The 27463-nt window shown below is 42.4% G+C and overlaps 1 protein-coding gene and 1 non-coding gene across 2 annotated transcripts in view; both read right to left on the minus strand.

The window, feature by feature from the left end:
- Positions 1-5286: 5286 nt before the first annotated feature.
- On the minus strand, positions 5287-5359 carry trnav-aac (transfer RNA valine (anticodon AAC)). The gene has a single exon. It is a non-coding gene; the product is annotated as a tRNA-Val (tRNA).
- A 9970-nt stretch (positions 5360-15329) lies between these two features.
- The window catches only part of LOC137327968 (low-density lipoprotein receptor-related protein 5-like), a 229864-nt gene continuing 217730 nt past the window's right edge, over positions 15330-27463 (minus strand). Inside the window, exons 22-23 of the mRNA XM_067993981.1 lie at positions 25474-25571; positions 15330-23041 (exon numbers count right to left, since the gene is read on the minus strand). Of these exons, the coding sequence (XP_067850082.1) occupies positions 22771-23041; positions 25474-25571 (369 nt within the window). The 3' untranslated portion in view covers positions 15330-22770. The remainder of the gene's footprint in view (positions 23042-25473; positions 25572-27463) is intronic.

Raw genomic sequence — 27463 nt, forward strand, 5'->3', positions numbered from 1 at the left:
ATTTAAAATAATTGGTAAAAGAACTAGAGGGGAAATTAGGAGAAATTTTTTCACACAGAAGGTTGTTAAGATCTAGAACGCACTACCTGAAAGGGGGGTGGAATCAGATTACCAACAAGCCAGGGGATCAACCCTGGTTCAATCAGCAGTGTAGAAGAGCATGCCGGGAGCAGCACCAGGCGTACCTAAAAATGAGGTGCCAACCTGGTGAAGCTACAACTCAGGACTACATGCATGCTAAACAGCTGAAGCAACATGCTATAGACAGAGCTAAGAGATTCCACAACCAACGGATCAGATCAAAGCTCTGCAGTCCTGCCACATCCAGTCGTGAATGGTGGTGGACAATTAAACAACTAACGGGAGGAGGAGGCTCTGTGAACATCCCCATCCTAAATGATGGCGGAGTCCAGCACGTGAGTGCAAAAGACAAGGCTGAAGCGTTTGCAACCATCTTCAGCCAGAAGTGCCGAGCGGATGATCCATCTTGGCCTCCTCCCGATCTCCCTACCATCACAGAAGCCAGTCTTCAGCCAATTCGATTCACACCACGTGATATCAAGAAACGGCTGAGTGCACTGGATACAGCAAAGGCTATGGGCCGCAACAACATCCTGGCTGAAGTGCTGAAGACTTGTGCTCCAGAACTAGCTGCGCCTCTAGCCAAGCTGTTCCAGTACAGCTACAACACTGGCATCTACCCGACAATGTGGAAAATTGCCCAGATATGTCCTGTCCACAAAAAGCAGGACAAATCCAATCCGGCCAATTACCGCCCCATCAGTCTACTCTCAATCATCAGCAAAGTGATGGAAGGTGTCGTCGACAGTGCTATCAAGCGGCACTTACTCACCAATAACCTGCTCACCGATGCTCACTTTGGGTTCCGCCAGGACCACTCGGCTCCAGACCTTATTACAGCCTTGGTCCAAACATGGACAAAAGAGCTGAATTCCAGAGGTGAGGTGAGAGTGACTGCCCTTGACATCAAGGGAGCATTTGACTGAGTGTGGCACCAAGGAGCCCTGGTAAAATTGAAGTCAATGGGAATCAGGGGGAAAGCTCTCCAGTGGCTGGAGTCATACCTAGCATAAAGGAAGATGGTTGTGGTTGTTGGAGGCCAATCATCTCAGCCCCAGGACATTGCTGCAGGAGTTCCTCAGGGAAGTGTCCTAGGCCCAACCATCTTCAGCTGCTTCATCAATGACCTTCCCTCCATCATAAGGTCAGAAATGGGGCTGTTCGCTGATGATTGCACAGTGTTCAGTTCCATTCACAACCCCTCAAATAATGAGGCAGTCCGAGCCTGCATGCAGCAAGACCTGGACAACATCCAGGCTTGGGCTCATAAGTGGCAAGTAACATTCGTTCCAGACAAGTGCGAGGCAATGACCATCTCCAACAAGAGAGAGTCTAACCACCTCCCCTTGATATTCAACGGCATTACCATGGCCGAATCCCCCACCATCAACATCCTGGGGGTCACCACTGACCAGAAATTTAACTGGACCAGCCATATAAATACTGTGGCTACAACAGCAGGTCAGGGGCTGGGTATTCTGCAGCGAGTGACTCACCTCCTGACTCCCCAAAGCCTTTCCACCATTTACAAGGCACAAGTCAGGAGTGTGATGGAATACTCTCCACTTGCCTGGATGAGTACAGCTCCAACAACTTTCAAGAAGCTCGACACCATCCAGGACAAAGCAGCCCGCTTGATTGGCACCCCATCCAACACCCTAAACATTCATTCCCTTCACCACCGGCTGCAGTGTGTACCATCCACAGGATGCACTGCAGCGACTCATCAAGGCTTCTTCGACAGCACCTCCCAAACCTGCGACCTCTACCACCTAGAAGGTCAAGAGCAGCAGGCACGTGGGAACAACACCACCTGCACATTCCCCTCCAAGTCGCACACCATCCCAACTTGGAAATATATCGCCGTTCCTTCATCGTCGCTGGGTCAAAATCCTGGAACTCCCTACCTAACAGCACTGTGGGAGAACCTTCACCACATGGACTGCAGCGGTTCAAGAAGGTGGCTCACCACCACTTTCTCAAGGGCAATTAGGGATGGGCAATAAATGCTGGTCTCGCCAGCGATGCCCACATCCCATGAACGAATAATAAAAAGAAATTCCATAGGAACTTTCAAAAGACAATTGGATATGTACTTGAACAGGATTAATTTGCAGGGTTATGGGGAAAAAAGCTGAGGTGTGGGACTAAATTGGACAGCTCTTTCAAAGAGTAGGCACGAAGGGCCGAATGGCCTCCTTATGTGCTATAAGATTCTATGATTCTACATCACTTAACACAGTTAAATAACTAAAAGAAAAAAACATTCTTATTTCAGGCACAAACCTGTTATTCTTTGTGTTAAAGAGGAAGTACTTTTCCACAACCTTTTTTGATCATTCAGCAAATATATCAAGTTTCTTATTGGCATGTAAACTCTCGAGTTGGGTTTCGCTCTCTGCTGGGTCTCTGATGAGGTCCAACCATGGGAAATTATGCCATAGGCTGGGAAACCTGCATTCTCAGCCTTTAGAGTGGTTTCTGTGGTTGTCTTGGTGTGTTCTACTCCAACTAATGATGGATAATGCTCCTTCACACTGGAAGATTATGACATTGCTGGAAAAAGAATCAGTCTTGATAGCTATTCAGGCTAGCTCTCCTACACATTTCACAACCCATCTGCTAGTGGACAGGCTACTGGTATTCACATTTCTTCTCTTGCTGTTTCTCCTTCCCGAGATGAAAGTACTGGTATCACACCAGCTGACCCTTGCCAACTTGTGCAACCAGCTGCAAGATTTTCCAGCTGATATTACTTAGCTTGAGTTTGCGCTCGAGACTGTCTTTATTCTTTTACTGACCGATGCAGTTGTGCTCTTATTGAGAGCACTCATATTGAACAGAAGTTTTCATCTGACTATACGAAAAACATTGACCATATCATGCAATTATGAGGTGCCTTTGTGAGCCATTTTCCCAGCTATCGAAAGAAGTAAATTTCCACAATAGTTGCTGCAAACATTATTCTCTCCTTTCTGCTTATTGGTGGTAACTATTGTTCCATACTTTAGGTCTTGTGAGATAGTGCAATCTCTACAAGTGGTTTTGAAGAATCAGTATAGTCGGCCAGTGAGAGCCCCATAGCTGTACTTGTAACAACTTGTGTTTACCCAGTGCTTTTAACAATCGTATGATCTCAGCCTTGCCAATGACAAGGTGTCACATGCACACGCCAGAGATGCCATTATATTAATTAAACTGTTATAATTTCCCTACATAACAACAACTATGGCAGACTTCAAAAGTAATTCAAAAGTATTTCATTGGTTGTAAAATGCTTTGGGACATCCTCAGGATGTGATCAGACACTCTATAAATGCAAGGTCTTTCTTTAACTGAAGGTAGGCAGGGAGGAATGTGATCGTGGGAAAGGGGTGTTATTATCAAATAAACTGCCCCAAGAAAAAATATTAAGGTTTGTGGAGAAAAACAAAGTGTGTTGTATACTTTCACATACGTTTGTCAATCCAGGAATTAATATATATAAAATCTTGATTATTCTAATGCTGTTCTGCTTGGCCTCCCATTCTCCACAGTCCATAAATTTCAGCTCACGCAAAGCTCTGCTGCCTGTATCCTATTTTGCACCATCCCTTTCACCCATCACCCCTGTGCTTGCTGATATACATTGGCTCCCAGTCCCCCAATGTCTCAAATTTAAAATTCTCATCCTCATGTTTAATTGCCTCCATGGCCTCACCACTCCTTATCTTTGTAACCTCCTCCAGCCCTACAACCTTTTGAGAACTCTCCGTTCCTTTGATTCTGGCCTTTTGTCCAATGCCACTTCCTTTGCCCCACCATTGGTGGCTGTGCCTTCAGCCATCTAGGCCCTACACTCTGGAATTCCCTCCCTAATCCTCTGCCTTTTCACCTCTCCTCCTTTAAGGTGCTCCCTAAAACACATCTCTTTGACCAAGCTTTTGGTCACCCTTCCTAATATTTCCTTCTTTGGATCTGCGTCCTTTTTTTGTTGATTATGCCTCAGTGAATCTATCCTTGGCCCCCTCCTATTTCTCATCTACATGCTGCTCCTCGGCGACATCATCTGAAAACACGTCAGATTCCGCATGTACGCTAACGACACCCAGTTCTACCTCACAACCACCTTCCTCGACCCCTCCACTGTCTCTCATTTGTCATACTGCTTGTCAGACATAAGCAAAGATTTCCTCCAACTAAATATCGGGACGACCGAAGCCATTGTCTTTGGTCCCCGCTGCAAACTCCGTTCCCAAGCCACCAACTCCATCCCTCTCCCTGGCCACTGTCTGAGGCTGAACCAGACTGTTCGCAATCTTGTCGTCCTATTTGACCCTGAGATGAGCTTCCGACCACATATCTGCTCCATCACCAAGACCGCCTACTTCCACCTCTGTAACATGGCCTGTCTCCGCCCCGCCTCAGTTCATCTGCTGCTGAAACCCTCATCCATGCCTTTGTTACCTCTAGACTTGATTATTCCAATGCTCTCCTGGCCAGCCTCCCATCTTCCACCCTCCATAAATTTGAACTCATACAAAACTCTGCTGCCCCTATCCTAACTCGCACCAAGTCCTATTCTCCCATCACCCCTGTGCTCGCTGACCTACATTGGCTCCCAGTCCGGGAACGCCTCGATTTTAAAATTCTCATCCTTGTTTTCAAATCGCTCCATGGCCTCGCCCCTCCCTATCTCTGTAACCTCCTCCAGCCCTACACCCTCCGAGATCTCTGCACTCCTCCAATTCTTGCCTCTTGCGCATCCCCGATTTTAATTGCTCCACCATTACCGGTTGTCCCTTCAGCTGTTTAGGCCCTAAGCTCTGGAATTCCCTTCCTAAACCTCTCAGCCTCTCTACCTCTCTCTCCTCCTTTAAGACGCTCCTTAAAACCTACCTCTAATACCTCCTTACGTGGCTCGGTGTCAAGTTTAATCTGATAACGCTCCTGTGAAGCGCCTTGGGACGTCTTACTACGTTAAAGGCGCTATATAAATGCAAGTTGTTGTTGTGAAACCTTGGTACTTTTTCTATGTTAAAGATTGCTGATTATAAATGCAAATTGTGAAGTTTAATGCACCCAAAGACAAAAAAAATTCAAAATCCTATCTCCAGACATAACCAGAAACGTATAAGATTACATCTAAAATCAAAAACAAATTAACTTTCATAATTTCTTGCCTTGTGTGAAATTATTTATTAGCAAGAAAAAAAAAATTGAAACTGTTTCCGCCCGGTTTCGAACCGGGGACCTTTCGCGTGTTAGGCGAACGTGATAACCACTACACTACGGAAACTGACCCGAGGAGGAGCACACACAAAGTCACCCAATGTACAGCTCGCCTCCTGTCGCGCTCTCGTCAAATGCGGAAATGAAAAGCAGCGACTGCACCGGGACACTCGACCATGGAAAGCGGTCAAGCAGATTCCCGCCTGTGATTAAAAGTTGCAGCGGCCCGTCCACGGCCCCGGGCCGCCTCTCAGCTCAGGATCAGGCAAAAACTCCCCGGCCGCGCTGCCCCCTTTGCTCAGCGCCGTCAGAACCAACGGCGACCACTGGGGGACACCTCGGGCGATGGTTGGCAGTCGCATGGTCCCCGGGCATGGTCCCCTGCACCAAATAAACACTCACCCAACAATATCATAAAATGCAGGAGGGAGGATCGCACCGGGGCCCGCTCTAGGGGGTGGGTGGGTGGGTGGTAATCTCCGTTTTTTATTATGATTTTAGCCAGATTAAGAAGGAGGTTTTGGGGGTGGGGGGGGGTGGTATGTTCGGTCTTTGGACCACAGGTGAATTGTAAAATAAAAACACTGGAGAATGCGGGCATCGATCCCGCTACCTCTCACATGCTAAGCGAGCGCTCTACCATTTGAGCTAATTCCCCACTGTAGCAATGAGCTGCTGCTAGCATTTAAAAAATGTTTGCCTGCCTTGCTTTTGATGTGGAGATGCCGGTGATGGACTGGGGTTGACAATTGTAAACAATTTTACAACACCAAGTTATAGTCCAACAATTTTATTTGAAATTCACAAGCTTTCGGAGGCTTTCTCCTGTGACTCGCTCACCTGACGAAGCAGAAAGCCTCCGAAAGCTTGTGATTTTCAAATAAAACAGTTGGACGATAACCTGGTGTTGTAAAGATTCCTTACACTCAAGATTAGATAATGAGGCATGACTGGCAGAGAAGATCATCTCACAGAAGGGGATGCTTTACCATGTAAGCTACAATCAAGTGGTTGGCGTCATCAATTGCACCTGCTGCTGCAATTTTATGTTTGTTTTAAGATTTTTAAAAAAGACGTGGACCTCATTGCAAAAGTTCAAATTTGAGGAGATACAGCTCAAAACAGACTTGCCCTTGCACCCTCAGTAAACCTGAGCTCATCCCAAAAACCTCTTGCGCATCCCCGATTTTCATCGCTCCACCATTGGCAGCCATGCCTTCAGCTGCCTAAGCCCCAAGCTCTGGAATTCCCTCCCTAAACCTCTCCGCCTCGCTATCTCTCCTCCTTTAAGACGCTCCTTAAAAACCTACCTCTTTGACCAAGCTTTTGGTCACCTGTCCTAATGCCTCCTTATGTGGCTCGGTGTCATATTTTGTTTGATAATCGCTCCTGTGAAGCGCCTTGGGATGTTTAACCACGTTGTAGGCGTTATATAAATGAACGTTGTTGTTGCTATTTATACCTCACTGTATAAGATCACAGCTCCCTAACTATATAGATGAGAAGGAGCAACATTTTGGACATCAGTGACCAGGGCCAAGTTTACATATAAACCCCAATTTACAGGTAGTTAAAAGTGATTTTTCTTTTCAAAATACAAAAGCAGCACACAACCCCACATTCAAGCAGAACCTGATCCAACCGTATTTGCAGTCACAATCTGACCCACCCTGCCCTCAGGAAGAACCCAACCAGACCGCACTCAGGCAGAACCTGACCCAAACCTGCCCTAAAGAAGGAAAAGACTTGCATTTCTATAGCGCCTTTCACGGCCTCAATTTTTCAATTTCGACGCCCCAATGTTCTTTACATCCAATGAAGTACTTTTGAAATGTAGTCACTGTTGTAATGTAGGGAGACATGACAGCGAAATTTGCGCATAGCAAGATCCCACAAACAGCAATGTGATAATGATCAGCTCATCTGTTTTGTAGTGATGTTGGTTGAGGGATAAATGTTGGCCTCAGGACACCAGGGAGAATACCCTGCTCTTCTTCAAATTGTTGGATCTTTTACGTCCACCTAACAGGGCGGATGGGGCCTCGGTTTAACATCTCAATTGAAAGATAGAACCCAACCCAAACCCACTCTCAGCTAAAACTTTACCTGACACCACTCTTCAGCAGAACCTGACTCGATCCCACTCAGGCAGAATCTAACGTATCCCAACCTCAGGCAAATTCTGACCCTATTCTCAGGCAACACCTGACCCAACCTGTCTATCGGACAGAAATACCGGGTCAGCTGTTCCAACGCCAGCCAATTTTGATGCGGCTCTATGTAACTGCTTAGATATGGTTTTCAGTATTAACTTCCTACTTCTTTTGGGTAAATAACTGAAAAACTGCTCCCTTGAAATGAGAAGCATTGAGCCAGATTTTGCTGCCAAAATAACGGTGGCTGTTATCAATGCGTAAATGATATAGCAACTTCAGGCAAGAAGCAGATGGATGGTTAAATACTGTCCGAGTTGCGCTGCCCCACCATTAGCTTCGCGACAATAGCATTTCTCTGTTTGCTTCAGCATTGACTTGCATTGAATGTCATGATGTTGCTGTATTTGTGTTGTATACGAACTAAACCCGCCAGAGATATTTAGGGTTAGTAATTAGCATCGTAAGTATCCTTTTAACGACTTGATAATTGTTAATGACAGCCAATCAACCTCTCTGGCACTGAAAATTAACTATTACAAATGTGGAGTCCCATTCCTTCAGGTTTTGAATTTTTGGGGGAGATTTTGAAAATGTCAAATTTTAATTTTTTTTCTTACTTTTCTTTTTATTTCCTCTCTTTTTTAATCCAATCTTTCTTTCCCTCCCTTTATTTCTCTTTCTGTATCTTATTTGCATGTAATTGAATTTCAATATAAATAAGTGTGAGATGGTGCATTTGGTGGGAAGAATAAGGAGGTCACATACTACTTGGATAATAAGAGTCTAAGTGGGATAGAGGAGCAAAGGGATCTAGTGGTACAGATACACAAATCACTAAAAGTAGCGATGCAGGTTAATAAGGCCATAAAAAAGGCAAGTCAAGCACTGGGGTTCATTTCTAGAGGGATAGAAATAAGAAGGCTGAGGGTGATCTGATAATGAAAGGGTTTGATATGGTAGACGTAGAGAAAATGTTTCCACTTGTGGGAGAGTCCAAAACTAGAGGTCATAAATATAAGATAGTTGCTAATAAATCCAAAAGGGAATTCAGGAGAAACTTCTTCACTCAAAGAGAGGTAAGAATGTGAAACATGTTACCACAAGGAGTAGTTGAGGCAAATAGCATAGATGCATTTAAGGGGAAGCTAGATAAGCACACGAGGGAGAAAGGAATAGAAGGGTACGCTTATAGGGTTAGCTGAAATGAAGAGGGAGGAGGCTCGTGTGGAGCATAAACGCCAGCATCGACCAGTTGGGCCAAATGGCCTGTGTCTGTGCTGTAGTTTTGATGTAACTCGATTATTTGACATTGAATTCACCCACTCTAATTCACCCTCAGACTGGCAAAAGGTGAGAAGTGGTGTTCCGTGGGGATTGGTGCTGCGACCACTGTTGTTCACAATTTACATCAACGCTTTGGACTCGGGAATCGGAAGCACAATTTCAAAATTTGCGGATGACACGAAATTAGGGTGTGTTAATACAAAGGAAGGATACGTGAAAATGCAAGAACACATTAATAAACTTGCAGAACGGGTGTGTAATTAGCAATTGAATTTCAATATAGACAAGTATGAGGTGGTGCATTTTGCTAGGAAGAATAAGGAGGCCATATATTGCTTGGATAACAAGAGTCTAAATGGAAAAGAGGAACAAAGGGATCTCGGGGTACAAATACACAAATCAGTAAAAGTAGCGATGCAGGTTAATAAGGCTGTGAAAAAGCCAACCAAGCACTGGGGTTCATTTCTAGTGGGATAGAATTGAAAAGCAGGGAAGTTATGTTAAACTTGTATAAAACCCTGGTTTGACCACATTTGGAGTACTGTGCACAGTTCTGGTCTCCATGTTATAAAAAGAATCTAGAGGCATTGGAGAAGGTGCAAAAGAGATTCCCAAGGATGATACCAGAACGAGAAGATATACTTATCAGGAAAGACTAAACAGGCTGGTGCTCTTATCTCTAGAAAAAGCGAAGGCCGAGGGGTCTTTAAGATAATGAAAGAGTTTGATAGGGTAGACATAGGGAAAATGTGAGGGAGAAAAAAACTAGAGACATCAAGTCTGTCCAACATTTTATTATTCCTGCTTCTGTCTGTGTCAGAAAGAACAATTTATTGGTAATATGATTACAGTGATTACCAACCATCAAATTCTTCTCTATTGCAGCCATCCGCTTAAAAGGTTGATTAAGTTTGCCCAGTTTATTCCCTGGCATCCTTTTTAAACACAATGTGGGATGCACCAGTGACTCCTCTGTGCACTGAATCTAGCAAAATTGTAATCCCACTCTCAAACAGATTTATGATTTGGCTGTATCTAGCGCAAGGAGGAATTCTCCCCCATTGTATCAGGAACTGTGAATTGACATCCAATTTTCAAAGAATCCATGTTATTCCAGTTCATTTTTATTAAAACCATCCCTTTCTTTGATGGATGAGGCCTTCTAATTCCTCATCAATGTCTTTTTTGTCAATTACTTCTCCTAGGCTGCTGTTATATTGTGCGACCAATACCTGTCATATCATAATAGGTACAGCACAGGAGGAGGCCATTCTGCCCATCGTGCCTATGCCGGCCCTTTGAAAGAGCTATCCAATTAGCCCCGTTCCCCTGCTCTTTCCCCATAGCCCTGTAAATTTTTCCACCTTCAAGTATTTATCCAATTCCCTTTTGAAAGTTACTATTGAATCTGCTTCCACCACCCTTTTAGGCAGTGCATTCCAGACCATTACAACTCGCTGCCTAAAAAAAATGTTTTCTCATGTTGCCTCTGGCTCTTTTGCCGATCACCTTAAATCTGTCTCTTCTGGTTACCGACCTTTCTGCCACTAGAAACAGTTTCTCCTTATTTACTCTATCAAAATCGTTCATGATTTTGAACACCTCTGTCAAATCAAATTAACCTTCTTTGTTCTAAGGAGAACAACACTAACTTCTCCATATGACTGAAGTCCCTCATCCCTGGCATCATTCCAGTAAATCTCTTCTGTACCCTTTCTAAGGCCTTGACATCCTTCCTAAAGTGTGGTGCCCAGAATTGAACACAATGGGCTCTATTTTAGCACCCGCTATCGGGTGCGTTCCTGATGGGAGGGGCTCCGAAAATTGGAGAATCACGGCGCGGTACCGGAGCCTGCCTCGAACCCGCGCTCTTCCGGGTTCCCCGCTGACACGCCGGCGGCGCGCGCAGCCCCCGCTGGTGGGAATCCCGCAGGCAATTAAAGCCAGCGGGGTTCCACTTGAAGTTATTTATTTAGGTATTTCAGGTCATTAACTGACCCGATTAAAGGATTATGTGGGATTTTCGAGCAAACTGGGACTGTTTCCCACACTGGGGGAAACACTCCCAGGTCAAATGGACGTGTTGCAGCTGTCAGCCTGTGGCAGCTGCAAAGGTCCATCTGACAGGTGGGGGAGGAGACCCTCACCCATTGCAGGAGGCCACTCTGTCACTTTGGACAAAGTTTGGCCTCCACCACCCTCCTCCTGACAGTCAAAGTCACCAACCTGTACACTTACCCCGGGGTCCGGAGACATGTACCTACCTTGCGGACCCCCTCAGGTGTACATCTTGCGGATGGGGGCCGCCGTAGCTGCAGTCATGACCTCCTCGGAGGGCGAACAGCATCACCAGCCTCACCAGTCTCGCCATCCACGCCGTCCACCTCTGACACGTGGAGCTCCACAACAGAGTGCTGTGACACACCCACCTGTACAGCAGGAGGGAGGGCTACCGCAGAGAGAGATGCGTCGCAGAGGGCACTACCCTCGCCACAGGGTCCACAGACCGAGGCTCAGCTTCCTGGACCTCTCTGAGCAGCAGTGCACACGGAGGCTCAGAGTCACTCGACATGTAGTCGTGGACATCTGCAGCCTCCTTCATGCCGAGCTGCTCCTGGCTGACCCGAGCACCATCTTCTTACCTGTCGCTGTCAAAGTCACCACTGCCCTCAACAACTTCCCCTCCGCATCCTTCCAGGGTGCAACCGGGGACATCGCCGACGTCTCTCAGTCGTCTGCACAAAAGAGCCCTGCAAATACATCTACACCCACTCTGCAGTGACACAATGGGTGGCATCAGTTGTGGGTCCTCATAGTGATCCTCAGGAGAGGGCATTATTGCACAAACCAGACAGGATTCGCGAAGACATGGCAGTAGTGGTGCCAATATAATATGTAATGCGAATTGGTCAGAAATTCAATATAAGTAACACCCATGACAAACCCTCAGACACCCTTGTACATCCCCTTCATGCTCACGACACGTTTGCCTTACGCTGCCTACTGCACATATGTGATGCATGCCCTGTGGCTGCAGCACAGGTAGTGACAGGTTGAGTGAGGCTGGCCGTGAAAGAGGTGCACGAGAGGGTGAGTATGAGAGAGAGCCATGAGATTGTATGAGGATTGGGTTGAGTGGTAGTGGTGGGATGAGTACTGGCGAGGTGAGTAGGTGCAGGTACGATGAGGATGAGGTTTGAGTGGGTATGAGGAGTGATGTGACAGAGTTGTGTTGGCAGTGCTGAAGGAGATGTGGGGTGGGGGCAGTGATGTGGCAGACGGAGTGTAGGGGAAAGACTACGTGTACTCACTTTGGCTGGCCTACTGAGGTCGTTGGAGCGCCTCCTGCACTGTATGCAGGTGGGCGATATGTTGGTTGCGCTGGTGACCTCCTTTGCCACCTCGAGCCAGGCCTTCCTGGTGGCAGAGGCAGGCCGCTTCCTCCCGCACGCCGGGGGGAAGATCTCTGTCCTCCCCCTCTTCCTCACCCCATGTATTGATACCTGGAGTGAGGCATCATTAAACTGGGAGCAGCCTTCCCCCTGGGCTGCTCCATGCTGTAATTTTTGCTATTTGTTGCAGCATCTGTCAGTGGAGGACTGCCCCTTTAAATAGAGCGCCTCCAGCTGACAGATCTTACTGCGCATGCGCAGCCCGCCCGACGCGCAGATCAGCAGTGGGGAACCCGGAGGAGCAGGTAAGTGGATCCAATTAGTGGATTGGATCCTACAATCGTGCGGGAAACTGACTAATTTCACCGGGCGCGTTACCCATGCGCCCGATAGCCCCCCCGCCGAGAACCCGCAGCCCTGCTAACATCGGGCCCAATACTCCAGCTGAGGCCTAACCTGTGTTTTATAAATGTTTAGCAAAACTTCCTTGCTTTATGTACTCTATGCTTCTATGCCCTGGATCCCATATGCTTTTTAAAAAAAAAATCAGCCTTCTCAACTTGTCCTGCCACCTTCAAAGATTTGTGAATGTGCACCCCCAGGTCTCTCTGTTCCTGCACCCTCTTTAAAATTGTATCACTTAGTTTATATCACCTCTCCTCATTCTTCCTACCAAAAAATCAGAGAGCAAGTTATTATCTTAATGGCAAGAAACTGGAAAGTACTGCAGTACAAAGGAATCTGGGCGTCCTAGTGCAAGAAAATCAAAAAGTTAGTATGCAGGTGCAGCAGGTGATCAAGAAGGCCAATGGAATGTTGGCTTTTATTGCTAGGGGGATAGAATATAAAAACAGGGAGGTATTGCTGCAGTTATATAAGGTATTGGTGAGACCGCACCTGGAATACTGCATACAGTTTTGGTGTCCATACTTAAGAAAAGACATACTTGCTCTCGAGGAAGTACAAAGAAGGTTCACTTGGTTAATCCCGGGGATGAGGGGGTGGACATATGAGGAGAGGTTGAGTAGATTGGGACTCTACTCATTGGAGTTCAGAAGAATGAGAGGCGATCTTATTGAAACATATAAGATTGTGAAGGGGCTTGATCGGGTGGATGCGGTAAGGATGTTCCCAAGGATGGGTGAAACTAGAACCAGGGGGCATAATCTTAGAATAAAGGGCTGCTCTTTCAAAACCGAGATGAGGAGAAACTTCTTTACTCAGAGGGTAGTAGGTCTGTGGAATTTGCTGCCCCAGGAAGCTGTGGAAGCTACATCATGAAATAAATTTAAAACAGAAATAGACAGTTTCCTAGAAGTAAAGGGAATTAGGGGTTACGGGGAGCGGGCAGGAAATTGGACATGAATTTAAATTTGAGGTTAGGATCAGATCAGCCATGATCTTATTGAATGGCGGAGCAGGCTCGAGGGGCCGATTGGCCTACTCCTGCTCCTATTTCTTATGTTCTTAAAATGCTTCTCTTCACACTTCTCAGCATTAAATTTACTCTGCCATGTATCTGCCCATTTCACCAGTCTGTTTATGTCCTCCTGAAGTCTGTTACTATCCTCCACACTGTTTACTACATTTACAAGTTTCATGTCATCTGCAAACTTTGAAATTATACCCTCTATATCCAAGTCCAGGTCATTAATATATATCGAAAAGAACAGCGGTCCTAATGCTAACGCCATGGGGACCACCACTGTATACTTCCCTCCGGTCTGAAAAACAACTGTTCACCACTACTCCCTGCTTTCTGTCCCCAGGTCAATTTTGTATCCACGCTGCCACTGTCCCTTTAATCCCATGGGCTTTAATTTTGCTAACAATTCTATTATGTGTTACTTTATCAAATGCCTTTTTAAAGTCCATATACACATCAAATGCATTAGCCTCATCAAACCTCTCCATTACTCCATCAAAGAACTCAATCAAGTTAGTCAAACACCATTTTCCTTTAATGAATCCATGCTGACTTTCATTTATTTGCCCATACTAGTGGGCTAATAAGTATAGAGTTGAATATAACAGCAGCAGCTAATTTTATCACAGATAGGTGAGTGCTCTGTTCATATGTACTTACACACAGAACCCTGCTCACCCGTGAGTAGATTTTATATGTTTTGACCAAGCTTTTGGTTACCCCTCCTAAGATCTCCTTCTTTGGCTCGATGTCCATTTTTGTCTGATTACACCTCTGCAAAGCAGCTTGGGATATGTTCCTACATTAAAGGTGCTATATAAATGCAAGTTATTGTTGCCTAGGACTTCCATTTCATTGATTTTACTTGGGATATATTTGTCTGTGGAGGACATGTTGCACATATTTTCCCTTTAAGTATTCATTCAGAGTATTTACTATTTTGTTTTCATCTTCAGTTTCAAGCTCCTTTGCATCTTTTATGGTCTTTACCTCTTCTCTTACTGCTCTCTTGCTGTTGTGAAAGTGGGAGAATTCAGTACTGCTATTCTTAGCTTCAGCTGCTTCCTATTCGAGGGTAAATTTTCAAAATGTCACTGCCTGATTTTGAGAAATGTACCATGTCATGCAGCTTCCTATGACATTTCAGGTCCCCTCTCCTGTTCCTTTCCTCAAACCTCCCATTTAAAATGTAACTTTTGCCTAGAAATAATAAATTACCTGCCTGTTTCGTGCACTGAGTTTTACACTGGAAGTCAAAATGCAGGAAGGAGTTATTTTCACAAATCAACCTCATCATGTACCTTGATGAATGTTAATGGAGATTAAACCAAATCCATGAATCAGAGTGTAGTGCAGTTGTAGTCACCTGTCAACGATGAACTGGTAAAATCATAGCAGTTACAGTGTGTAAAAACAAGTTAAACAGCATCTGGAGGAAATATTTCTTGAAACAACAATGAAGTCTCCACCACAGTTATACGGGAAAGTAGCAGACGGCGACACTGCAGGGCACCTCAGCAAACTCGATATCACTGCTTGGGCAATAAAAAAAATCCATAGGGAGCAAATGTGTGTGAACATTTGTTCTGTGACAATAAATAAGCCACCTTACCACCTGGGAACAACATTTACGTGCAAATAAAGAGTTTTGTTTTCCTTGGTGAGGAAGAAGGAAGAAAATGTGTTGCATGCCGTATGTTTTGCAGAGACTTCTGTTTACTGTTCCGTCTTTTCAGCGGTACATTCAAAACGAAGAAAGACTTTCATGTGACAAAAAAATTGCAAATTTTAAAATAGAACATTTTATTATAAAAATCAACAGCATCTTTATTACAAATGTAGTGATTTGATGTTGTCTTTACAAGTATTTATACAAAGAAATACAAGCAAAAGGCATCAGGAGTTGAGGGTGAGAACAGACCAAATGTTGGCCATAAATTTAAACATCAGAGACAATCATTATTTAACAGAAAGAAAATGCTGGTGACTAAGAAAGTAAAGCTAACCTCATTGCAGCTGCCAGTAAAAAGCTAAAAGGCTGAAAGGTCACTCACTATTGTAGTCTGTCCATTATATTTGTGTTGAACTACACAAAGCTTCCAGCTGCAGAAATTCCATCAAGCCAGTTAGTATGCCATATTTCCTGCTGCAACTATTATTTTGTGGTATTTATGATATATTATTAAAACACATTTTTACAAACTTCAGTTTGTTTGCTTAGCTCCACTATGAGACATGCTTATAACACCAGCATTCACGCATTACTATCTTGTGAAAACGAAGCACAAAATTGACATTTGTGGTTTGGAGAGTGGGGGTGGAGAGGGAGTGCCTGCAGTTTCCAATTCTAACCAAAACACAGCAAGTGAAATTTTAGTTTACCCACAGTTCAGAATTTAAATTTGATTTGCCTTTAATGGAACATCTTGTTCACCCTAGATCTATCACAGCTAACAATTAGTTAGTTGCAACTGTTGGGGGAAAGGAATTACTTATTTTTAGAAAAATATAAAATTACAGCATTAAACTACATTTATATTCAAGTTAATAAAAAGTAAATAAATTGTTGTCAGATGGTACCATTGCCTCCTATCAAATAGAACTATAGAATTTTACAACAAAGGGGTTAATTTGCTGCGCTATGCTGTCTCTTTACAACAGCAATCCAAAACTAATCCCACTGCTCTCATCTCTCCGCACAGCCTTGTATCTTCCTCTGCTTTCAAAAATGTATCCATTTTCCCTTAAAAAAGAGACAATGGTCTCTGCCTCAACCACTCTGTGACGAAGCATTCAATACTTTAAGAAATTTCTCCTACCTCTTTTCTCGCTCTCAGTGATAATTTTAAATTGAGGATCCCTTGTCGCTGGCTTCCCAACTACAGGAAATAGTCTTTCCCTATTCACAATCAAAACACTTCATAATTCTAAAAACCTATATTAAAACTCCTCTTAGCCTTCTTTGTTACCAATGAATGTAGTTCTAGTATCTCCAAATTTCCCATCCCTGGCATCATCCTGGTGAATCTATGTTGTTCGCTTTCTATGACTTTAATGCCTTTTCTATAATGGGGCATCCAAAGCTGCATACAATATTTTCACTGTGGTCTTTACATAGAATCTTTAGCACAAAAGCAGGCCATTCGGCCCAACTGGTCTAGGCCGGTGTTCATACTCCAAATGAGCCTCCTCCCATTCTAATTACCTCTTCTCACCCTGCCTCCACATCCCTCTATTCCCTTCTCCCTTATGTATGCATCAAGCCTCCCCTTAAATGTATCAATGGTATCTGCTTCAACCACTCCATGTGGCAGCAAGTTTCACATTGTAAAGGAATTCCTCCTAAATTCTTTATTTCATCTGTTAGTGGCTATCTTATATTTATTCCCTCTTGACTGGGCTCACCCACAAGTGGAAGCTGTTTCTCCACATCCACTCTATCGAACCTCTTCTTAATTTTAAGGACCTCAATCAGGTCTCCTCTTAGTCTTCTCTTTTCCAGGGAAAAGAGCCCTAGCTTGCTCAATCTTTCCTGGTAGTTGCATCCTCTCAATTCTGGTAACATCCTTGTAAATCTTTTCTGCACTTTCTCCAGTATGAAGATCAGAACTGCGCACACGACTCCAACTCTGGTCTAACGAAGGTTCTGTATAAACTTAACATTACCTTCCTGCTTTTGTATTCTAATCCTCCAGAGATGAACTCCCACACTTCGCAGTCTATATGGCCTTATCAATTTGTATCTGTATTCCCAGGTCTCTTTACTGACATGAGGAAAAACTTGTTTACGCAGCGAGTGGTTAGGATCTGGAATTCTGGAATGCACTACCGGGGAGGCGGGGTGGGGGCAGGTGTTATGGTGGAGGCAGTTTCAATCGTGGCTTTCAAAAGGGAATTGGATAAGTACTTGAAAAGGAAAAAAATTGCAGGGCTACGTAACCTTTCTATGATTTTATGACTTTATCTACTCTACCTGTACTCACACTTTCAGGGAATTATGTAAACAGGTTGTTAAAGTGGAAGTAGGTATTCATTATAAATGATTTTATAAAAAAATATTTTTAATCAAAATCCAAGGGAATTTGACAGATGTTAGACTTAATTATCTGGCCTTTTGGAAAAAGGCTAAAGGTCTCGATTGATCATAAGATAACATAGTAACAATTTCAGGCAGGAGAAGACCGTTGGGTCCATCTAGCCTACGTATCCACAGTATCGCGCACTGTAGTGGGTGCCGTGTATTGGTGCTCACACATACTGTGCCACGCATAGTTAGGTTGCATATCTATATTCATGATTCCTCACATAGTGAGGTCTGATCTGAACCCTGCCAAAAAAAAGTGGGGACTGGGGAATTGGGGAAGATTACTGAACAGATTTTAGGGCAACTGGAGGGTTTTGCTCCAGTTTGTTCTTGTGCACCACCTAGTGGCTGAATGTAGAACAGCACTGCTAAGACTGTTGGAGCAGGGTCCTGCTATGCCTCTTGTCTGAGATTCATATGACTTACTGGGGGCTTAAAACAGCAAAAATAACATTGAAAGAGAGAAGAATAACGTTCACAAATCATCCATATGGAGAAGAAAATGTTTGAATTGTTTTAGAAAAGTATTCATCTTTCCACAGACATGGAAATAGCTTAAGGACCAGGAATAGGTGGGTTAAACCTTTGTCTCCTTCCATTCCTCTAAAGCTTGGCTAAGAATAGGAACTTGAGAATTTGCTACAATTCACATATAAGTTTTAGGAATCAATTAAAATGATGGTCAAAGAGGGGATGCTGATTGTATTCTCCCACTTCAGTGGCAACTATACAGCAGTATATGAAGGCATTTGTTCTGTATTCAGTGGGCACACAAAGTTATGGTGCAGCACAGACACCAAGATATTGAGATCTTAATTTTGGAATACTAATACAAACAAAATCAGAGTAGATTTTAAGCACTTACACAATTAGCAGGGCAGTTAAACAGACACATGCTTCAATAAGGGTAGACAAAATTAAGATGTATGTGTACGGGAACAAATCTGCAGGTTTACCTATATGATACAAGGTTGTAAATAAATTATGTGTAATACAGGAAAAGGCCAGGAGGAGTGTTGAATGATTATAACTCAAGGGTAACACATACAGTGCAGACTGATGGGTATTTAATACAGGAAGAACACATATAGCTGGGGAGACAGGTGGAAACTGTTAACAGAAGTACCTTGGAATGTAAAGTACTGTTTTTATTATGTCCAAGTCAATTCTAATAGAAAGCTAAAGCAACAAAGCCTAACTAACCCACAGAACACTCGGCATGAAATTTTAATATGAAAGGTTCTGGACTTGGGATTTGATGAACAATATCAAAAGTTGCTGCTAACACCAAATTTGGGGATGGAGGGTGGGTGGGTACGGCAAATTGTGACAAGAATTATGAAAGTCAGCAGGAGGACATAGATAGGCTAGCAGGATGGTCAGATAGGAAGCAGATGCAGTTCAATGTAGAAATGTGTGACATAAAGCATTTTGGAAATTAAAATAGGGAAAAGAAATACACCTTAACTAGTAATATATTAAATGGAGTAGAGCAGCAGAGGGATATTGATGTGCTAATACACATGTAATTAAAGACGGCAGCACACGTGGATAAGGCTATAAAAAAGGCAAACAGGATAGAAAAGCAAGGAGGGAATTTTGAATGTATTCAAGAGCTTTGGAATACAACTTGAATAATCTATCTAATTTTGGGCACCCCAATATGGAAGGATATGAAATCAATGGAAAAGATGCAGAGTAGATTCACTAGAATGTTGCCAGAGATAAGGTTACAGTTATGAAGAGAGACTTGGGAAGGTAGAGCTTTTCTCATTGCAGCCAAGAAGGTTAATGACAGAGAATGCTGACAATGTGCGATGGGCCTATCGGTGGATGGGGAAGAGGAGGATTGACGTCAGTTTTGCAAGCTTCTCCCGTTTCAATTTCAGACCGAATTTATCTCCCACTACCTCAGTCATTCACACATTTTGTTTCCCTTATGTCTTGAATTTCTTATGTTTCTTCCCATTGCCTGATGTAAAGATCATCTCAGCCAGATTCCATTTCAATGCTTGTTTATTTTCAGTTCTGATGAAGAATTGTATTAGCATGTTTATTCTCTCCATGAATGCTGTGCATTTCCAGCACTTTCTGTTTTAATTTAAGAGGTGACCTGATAGAGGTCTTTAAGATTTTGAAGGGTTGTGATGAGTTTAATAGCAATGGATTGTTTCCACTGGTTGACAGGACTGCAACAAAGTGACATAAATTTAATCAGAAAAAGAACTGAAGAGAAGGTGAGAAAAAAGTTTCTTCTCACACAGGGTGGATAGAATTTGGAATTTGTCACAAATTGTTGTTGTCGCAGAAACCATAAATTCTTTTAAAAGGGAATTAGATAGTTGCTTGAAAAAGAGGAATATCAAAGGGTATATACGTGGATCTTGCGTGAGAGTTGGACTAGTCTATGTGGCTCACGTGGAAAAACCACCGTCACAGACTTGATGGGCTGAACATCCTATGATTCTATAAAGGCTATAGCATTAACAAAAACAGTGAATGGTATGCTGTTGAACAAACACACCAATGAAGCATTTATTGATCATTTACAAGAATTTTATATAAGGCACCATTAGAACCCCCAAAAATTGTGTAGCTGACCAAATTAAACTTTCCCAGATCAGCAATACCGAGAGGGGCTTTCTATACTTAAACAAGAGGTGGCATTCAGGCATGTAATAGGGGAATATACTGGGACCAATGTTTTTCCAAGGTAAATATAACTCCCCTCTCCATTCCCAAATTGTTGGCACTGATGCTTTTGCTTAGATTACAGTGATACTAAACTCTACTGCCTATCCATTTAAAAACACATGAATACTGAGCATCTCTTAAATCCGGTTATATTTGCCATTTGCCAGCAAACTATTCAACTTCAGTTGATAATGAAAAGATGACCTTCATTAATAATTGAAATTTGGTAGACGACATGAGGCAGCTACTTAAAATAAAACCAAAGAATGCAGGAATTAAGCACGCAATCTTTCATATGCTTGATCTATACAAAATCTGCCTCAGCCTTTTAAGGAATTTGACTTGCATGTGTGATAGACTTTAATACTGTGCACCAAAATTAATGAAAAACAAAACTGTATAGATGGAAGGGTTGAAACAGAACTTCTGCCATGATGAGACTGATTGCATATAATTAAAACAACAAGGTTTCATATTTCTCTAAAGTATGATCTTAAAAAAATGATGCACTGAAGTCTGTCTCTCTGCTTTAACACACAATGTTTCAGAGATAGGTGGGTCAGCAGTATGCTCATATTCCACCCCAAAGCAGCAAGGCACATTAATATCCTTACTGTAAAGATTAGACACTTTAATCACAGCCAGAAACTGAACACTTAATACAAAAAAAGCAAATTGGATTCTACACATTTTATGAGACTTAACCTAAAGCAGGACCGCAGTTATTATAATAGAGACAATAAAAGATTTGATATAAAGTTCTGCATAATTTTTGTCTTGTATAGCTAAAGTATCATTGCAACAGAAATAGTCATTTTACTGTATACAGAGTGGTGCTGCCGAAAATTATACATATAATCTGTGAATAATAGCATTTTTATAAATAACGCAATGAAATTAGATAAAATATACTTTTAACTTCTATAGTGCTAAGAGGTAAATTTTAAGAATGGAAAGCCTTGTTACTGTCTAAAAAGTAAATCGGTATTATGAAATTTTCCATAAAAGGCTCTTTTTGGAATTAAAGATACAGCGTACCTCAAAGATGTTAAAAGGCAGTCGGTTAACAGCCCCCAGCTTAAGTACAATGCTGCCACAGCAAATTAGTGGTACAAGCATGTATATTCATGCTATGGATAATAAGGCAGCTTGGTGATCCAACAAAATCTTAGTTATTTATTATTAGTGTACAAGTCCTTTAACTGATTTACAATGGGCACTCTACAAAAATTTTCAGCAGTGATAGCTACAACTTTCTGTACATACAAGCAAAGAAAAATAATTTCTAATGAAAAAGTTTCAGTTTCATTATCCATGATAAATAATTTAATGTTAAGATACAAATCACTCAACAATCAGCTCGAACTTTGCCTTGTAATTTTTTGTGGGAGAATCTTGTGCTCACCAAAGTGAGGAATATCTGCGTTAAGAAGATGGAACATTTTTTTTTTAAACCATTGGATGCTGGAGGCATTGTCAAGCACTCCCAGATCAGATGTAGAGTAAAATCCTTCTATTCTGCTCAATATATTTTGATCACAATCTCAGGAGTGCACTCCTTAATGCACCAGTGTGGCACTACTATTTCTCACACCAAGAATCCTCTCTGAGGGACAGTATTAATTTACAACTGAGTTATGGGTTCTTATTCTGCTATGGACCTGTACCCTCTAGGAGCTGGATTGATACTGCCTAAATTCATTTCATGCAGTATCCTTACAGAGAGAAAAGATAACAGAATTTAATCTCATTGATCGGGGCTGAATCCGAACACAGGTCCTCGATGTGAAAGGATAGTGTGTTAACCCACTATGATACTAAACATACAAAAATTCTGGCTAGTGGTTTATTATCGAGTCTGCCAAGTTCACGTGATCGATACTGAGGGTTTTGTGCATGGAGCATAATTCCAATAACAATTCCAGAACAGAAATTGTTGACATTCTGATTGGAAATATCAACAATTAAGTATTTAAACTCTGTAGAACAGCAGATATAATTTTGATAAATAGGAAGAAAAAAAAACTATAAAAGAAACAATTGTCCATTTAGCATCAATGAATATAGCATCCTATAATTTCATTTCTAATATGGTTTCCCTTACCTAGAATCATACAGAACAGGAGGCCGCCATTCGGCCCATTGTGCCTGTGCCGGCATTTGTGAACTTTTTATAATTTTGCTTCCCCATTTGTTCTGTATAATAAACATATGGCACAAAGATGCAAGTGGTATATTTACTTGAAAAAAAATGACGGTTATAAATACTTTTCTTTCCAACTGTACAAAATTCCATTGCCCCCATCTTCCTGCTCACATTCTCTGTACACTGTCCTTTGGATAAGCCCACCCATCTATTATTTTTAATTCATAAAATATACTTTCTCTCTGTTTGTATTTAAAGCTATGTACAGAATTATAAAAATGTTTCTTTTGATAGGGTCATGAGGAATCTGTACAGGGAGATGGAGGGGGAGGACAGAGATGAAAGTAGCTTCGTTCTGTGGAAGGTGATGGTGGACAACTTTCACAGTTCTCCTCTGCTGACAGGTACTGACTTCGAGGGGTAGGGGGTGGTGGGTAAGGATCTGAATCAGAGTTCAGATCCATGTAGTATTTGGGACTCTTCCATCGGCTTGTGGTATAATCACTGTCACACACATCGGTACTGCATGGAGTCGTAGGTGGCGCAACACTCTGCATAATGTAATGTCTGCAAAATTGAAAAGAAATAATTGTTTAGTTTCTTTCCCCTTCACTTCAATGGTCAAAAACTACTTGCTAAAGCCAAGATGTAAAGTATGCATTTTTTGCTTTAAGAAGTCTATAATTATAAATTGAATGCATTCAGACTTCTCATTGATATGCTAATCCAAGTGGTCCTGCCTTCCTCTGTCCAGTCACAAGGTTAACAATAGACCTATCGTGACTGCCACTGTACCACGCATTATCTGCAGGTGGAGAGGAATGCATGAATGCAGTTTTCTCAGCTACTACACACACACACTTGGTAGCATCACTCTGCTTGCGAGTAAAAACAAGACATTTTATTTATATTTAGCAGGTTGTGGAGGGCTAAATTAAAAGTTCAACAGATTCTACCAACAAGGCATTTCTCCCCTCTTCCTGCTACCTCCTCAAAGCAACTGCCTTCCTTGGTCGAAATGACAGGCTGAAGTCAGACCTCCACCAACACTAACCTATTAGTTGCTGGGAGGCATGTGTGATCGGCTCTCTGATTTTTATTTCCTCCTTGTGAGGAAGCAGCCAGCCTTTGCATGTTGCCTCCTTGTGATGTCATATTGAAGAATCAGAATGCAACTCGAAGAGAATCACGGGCACAAACCTGTATCGTACCACTTGACCACATGATTTTTTTTAATAAGGCCCCTTTAAAAATCATTATTAATGTACTAGATTTCCAGCATTAAAATACAATGATGTTACACTAAATCTCCCAATAATCTGTAATATCAACTTGATTATTAAATTGTGAATTATGTGCCATTACAACCATGCAAACTGCTGAACTTAGTTATGGCCTCACTTTCTATCCTCACATTTATGATGGCACCTGTCACATTATATTCCTTTGAAATTTTGTAAGTTACTAAAATAAAGCAGACAGATGGACTGATTCAGTAGCTGAAAATTTCTCCCTCAGGAAGATATCCTCACAGTACAAAGAAGAACAGCCTCTTATGAGGTCACGCATTCCAATCATATAAAAGTCTACATTATATAGTTTAAAATCCAATCTGGGTTGTTTCTGCATCAACAAAAGATGGAGGGCAAAAAAAATCTAGGTTAGCTTTGGAGGTCAAGAGACCTAGCTGTGGAACATTTATTAGTCTAAAGTGAGAGTTTCTAGACACTTGGAAATACTGTGAGAAATTAACTTCTGCGCTTGCAAATTCTAAGAACATAAGAAATAGGAGGAGTAGGCTATACCACCCCTCGAGCCTGCTCCGCCATTCAATAAGATCATGGCTGATCTTCTACTTCAACTCCACTTTCCTGCCCTATCCCCATATCCCTTGATTCCCTTACTGTCCAAAAATCTATCGATCTCAGTCTTGAATGTACTAAACGACTGAGCATCCAAACCCCTCCGGGGTAGAGAATTCCAAAAGATTCACAACCCTCTGAGTGAAGAAATTTTTCCTCATCTTGGTCCTAAATGGCCGACCTCCTGTCTTGAGAGTAGGACCCCTAGTTCGAGACTCTCCAGCCAGGGGAAACAGCCTCTCAGCATCTACCCTGTCAAGCCCTCTAAGAATTTCATATGTTTCAATGAGATCACCTGTCATTCTTCTAGACTCCAGAGAATATAGGCCCATTCCACATAATCTCTCCTCATAGGACAACTGTCTCATCCCAGGAATCAATCTAGTGAACCTTTGTTGCACCCCCTTTAAGGTAAGTACCCCTTAAGGGGGTGCAACAAAGGTTCCTTAGGTAACGAGACCAAAACTGTACACAGTACTCCAGGTGTGGTCTCACCAGAGCCTAATACAACTGCAGCAAGATCTCCTTACTCTTATACTCCAACCCCCTTGTAATAAAGGCTAACATACCATTTGCCTTCCTAATTGCTTGCTGTACCTGCATGTTAACTTTGCGATTCGTGTACAAGGAAACTCAAATCTCTCTGAATAACAATATTTCTTAGTCTCTCACCTTTTAAAAAAAATTCTGCTTTTCTATTCTTCCTACTAAAGTGGATAATTTCACATTGCCCCACATTATACTCCATCTGCCACTTTCTCACCCACTATAGCTCATCAAACTCGGTCAGTAGAACCTCATTCCTAGTTCTATGTCGTTGGTTCCCACGACAATTGGATCCTCCCCCTCCTTCTCCAAGTTCTTCTCCAGCCACGAGGGGATGTCTTAAACCCTGGCACCGGGCATATAAATATATGGCCTAAATAAGTGCTCATCAAAAACTGTCTGTGAATGTGAACTAGCACATTCTAAATTGTATAAAGACCACGTGCACTGCTGTGGTATTCAGCATTGAGAACTTGAACATCTCAGCCACGACACTACTTGACTGCAAGGATCCTCTAAAATGTCTTAGTGCTTGCAAACATTAATAACAAACAGGTTTTAAAAAGCTTGAAACAAGCGGCTTATACACACCTGTAAGACCTGGTAGTGGAAGGACTGTTGGAGGAGTAGCACACTTCAGTATTATAGAGAGAACGATCAGTGGCTGGGGATGGAGGCGGGTTTAAAATCTATTAAAAAACATAAGTGATTGAGAAAGTTTAAATGTTTAGGAACAGTTTCAATGTGTTTGTGTGCTTTTTTGTGTAGGACAACCGGTTAATTACCACCTAACTAAAGCATAATTGAGATCAACATATTTGAACATGGAATTTCCTTCACAAATTTCAAATTAAAGTTTTTATCGTATAACCAGTGCTTTACTCATCGACCAAAATGAAGAAAATAAACGCTGACTAAAATCACTGGGGCCATTTTTCTTCTCATGCCTGTAAATGGAATGGTAGGAAGATAATAATCGGGCAAAGAATGGCAACTTACTGCTCGAGGTTCACCTGCTCCAATTTTCAGGTGAACCTTGATTTAGATGGCTAGCATTCCTGCCAGAAACAGGCAGCAGCTTAAATAAAATATTCAAACAGGGGTCAACTGATGGTGTTGGGAGATCCTGACAACATCATGTCAATCAGCACTGCCAACACTACTTCCTCAACCCACCCACAAACTCGAGGTTGGTGGGTGGCCATTACAGTGCTATTCTTTAAATATCTTATGGTCTAATTTTAAGAACTGCAAAGGTTTGGGAGACATTCTGCTGGTAGTTTTAGTCATGTTTAGCTGTTTGGATGATTTTAAAATGCCTGTACAAACTTATGAAATCTTAACGGGCTTCTGGCATGCTCATTTTTCCACAAGGGGATCCTTCTAGCAATTGCACCCTGGCTCGAGGAAGAGAAGCAGCAGCAACAGGAGGAAGGAGCAAACAGAGCTGCAGCTGCAGGGAGACCAGATAAAAGGAAGCATGCTCGCAGGAATCTATACATAGCCAACACAGTGTACCTGACCTAGACCACCATACCTGTACTTCTCATATTGCCTGCTGCCTCAGTAATGTGCTGTCCATTGACTACCTTTGAAAAGTGTACCACTCCTTTAAGTAGTGGCAGGCTCATTGGATTTCCAAATGACGAACTGTCTATAAAGTACCACAAATAGTGCTGGCAGCACACCTCCCACCGATATCACCAGGTGAGCCCGATCTGTAATCTCCTCCAGCCCTAACCTGAACTCTCCAATCCTCTGAAGCAGACCTCTTGTGCATCTCGCCACCCCCTCCCACCATTGTCAGCTATGCCTTCCGCCACCTTGGTCCCAATCTCTGGAATTCCCTCCCTAAATGCATCCGTTTTTAAAAAAATCTCTATCTCCTCCTTTAAGACCCTCTTTAAATCTTACCTCTTTGACCAAGTTTTTGGTGACCCCTCCTAATCTCTCCTTCTTTAGCTTGGCTCCTCTTTTTTCCCTCGTGCCTCTATGAAGGGCCAAGTTTATTAAAGGCGCTATATAAATGCAGGTTGTTGCTGTTGTTAAATTTAAGGTCCAATAATGAGACGACAACTAAAATTATTTCTAGATCTCCTAAATCTGTCTATAAAGTACAGTATTTCTTTTTTTGCAAAATTTCTCTGATCAAATCAAACAACACTGGTATTATTTTGGTGCTGAAATATCACCACAATCTCCAGGGTTTGGTTTGAATTTGGTTATTTATTTAGCAGCCCCATTTCTGATTTAAAAAAAAATCCTTTCTAACCTCTCTAATGTTTCTGAGCTGTGTGTGAGTAAGTGACCTTTGCCAAGCTATCTGCCAATGTTACATTGAATTTGGCCACTAGGAGGAGTGCAAAAGCAAATGAGGGAGTCTCATCTTCAGACTTTCTCTTCCTGTACAGAAGCATACCCTACTCTGCCTTATCTTGCTGGTGGTATATTGCTTCTTAGTGACAGAATCAGATTTTCAAGTGTATCAGTTTTCAAAAAGGACCATGTCCAATAAGGAAAGGATACTGAAAAAAAATCTGCAACACACTGGAAATATTTTAATTAACTGAAGTTATGTTCT

This window comes from Heptranchias perlo, chromosome 12 (genome assembly GCF_035084215.1).
Source record: "Heptranchias perlo isolate sHepPer1 chromosome 12, sHepPer1.hap1, whole genome shotgun sequence".
NCBI lineage: Eukaryota > Metazoa > Chordata > Chondrichthyes > Hexanchiformes > Hexanchidae > Heptranchias > Heptranchias perlo.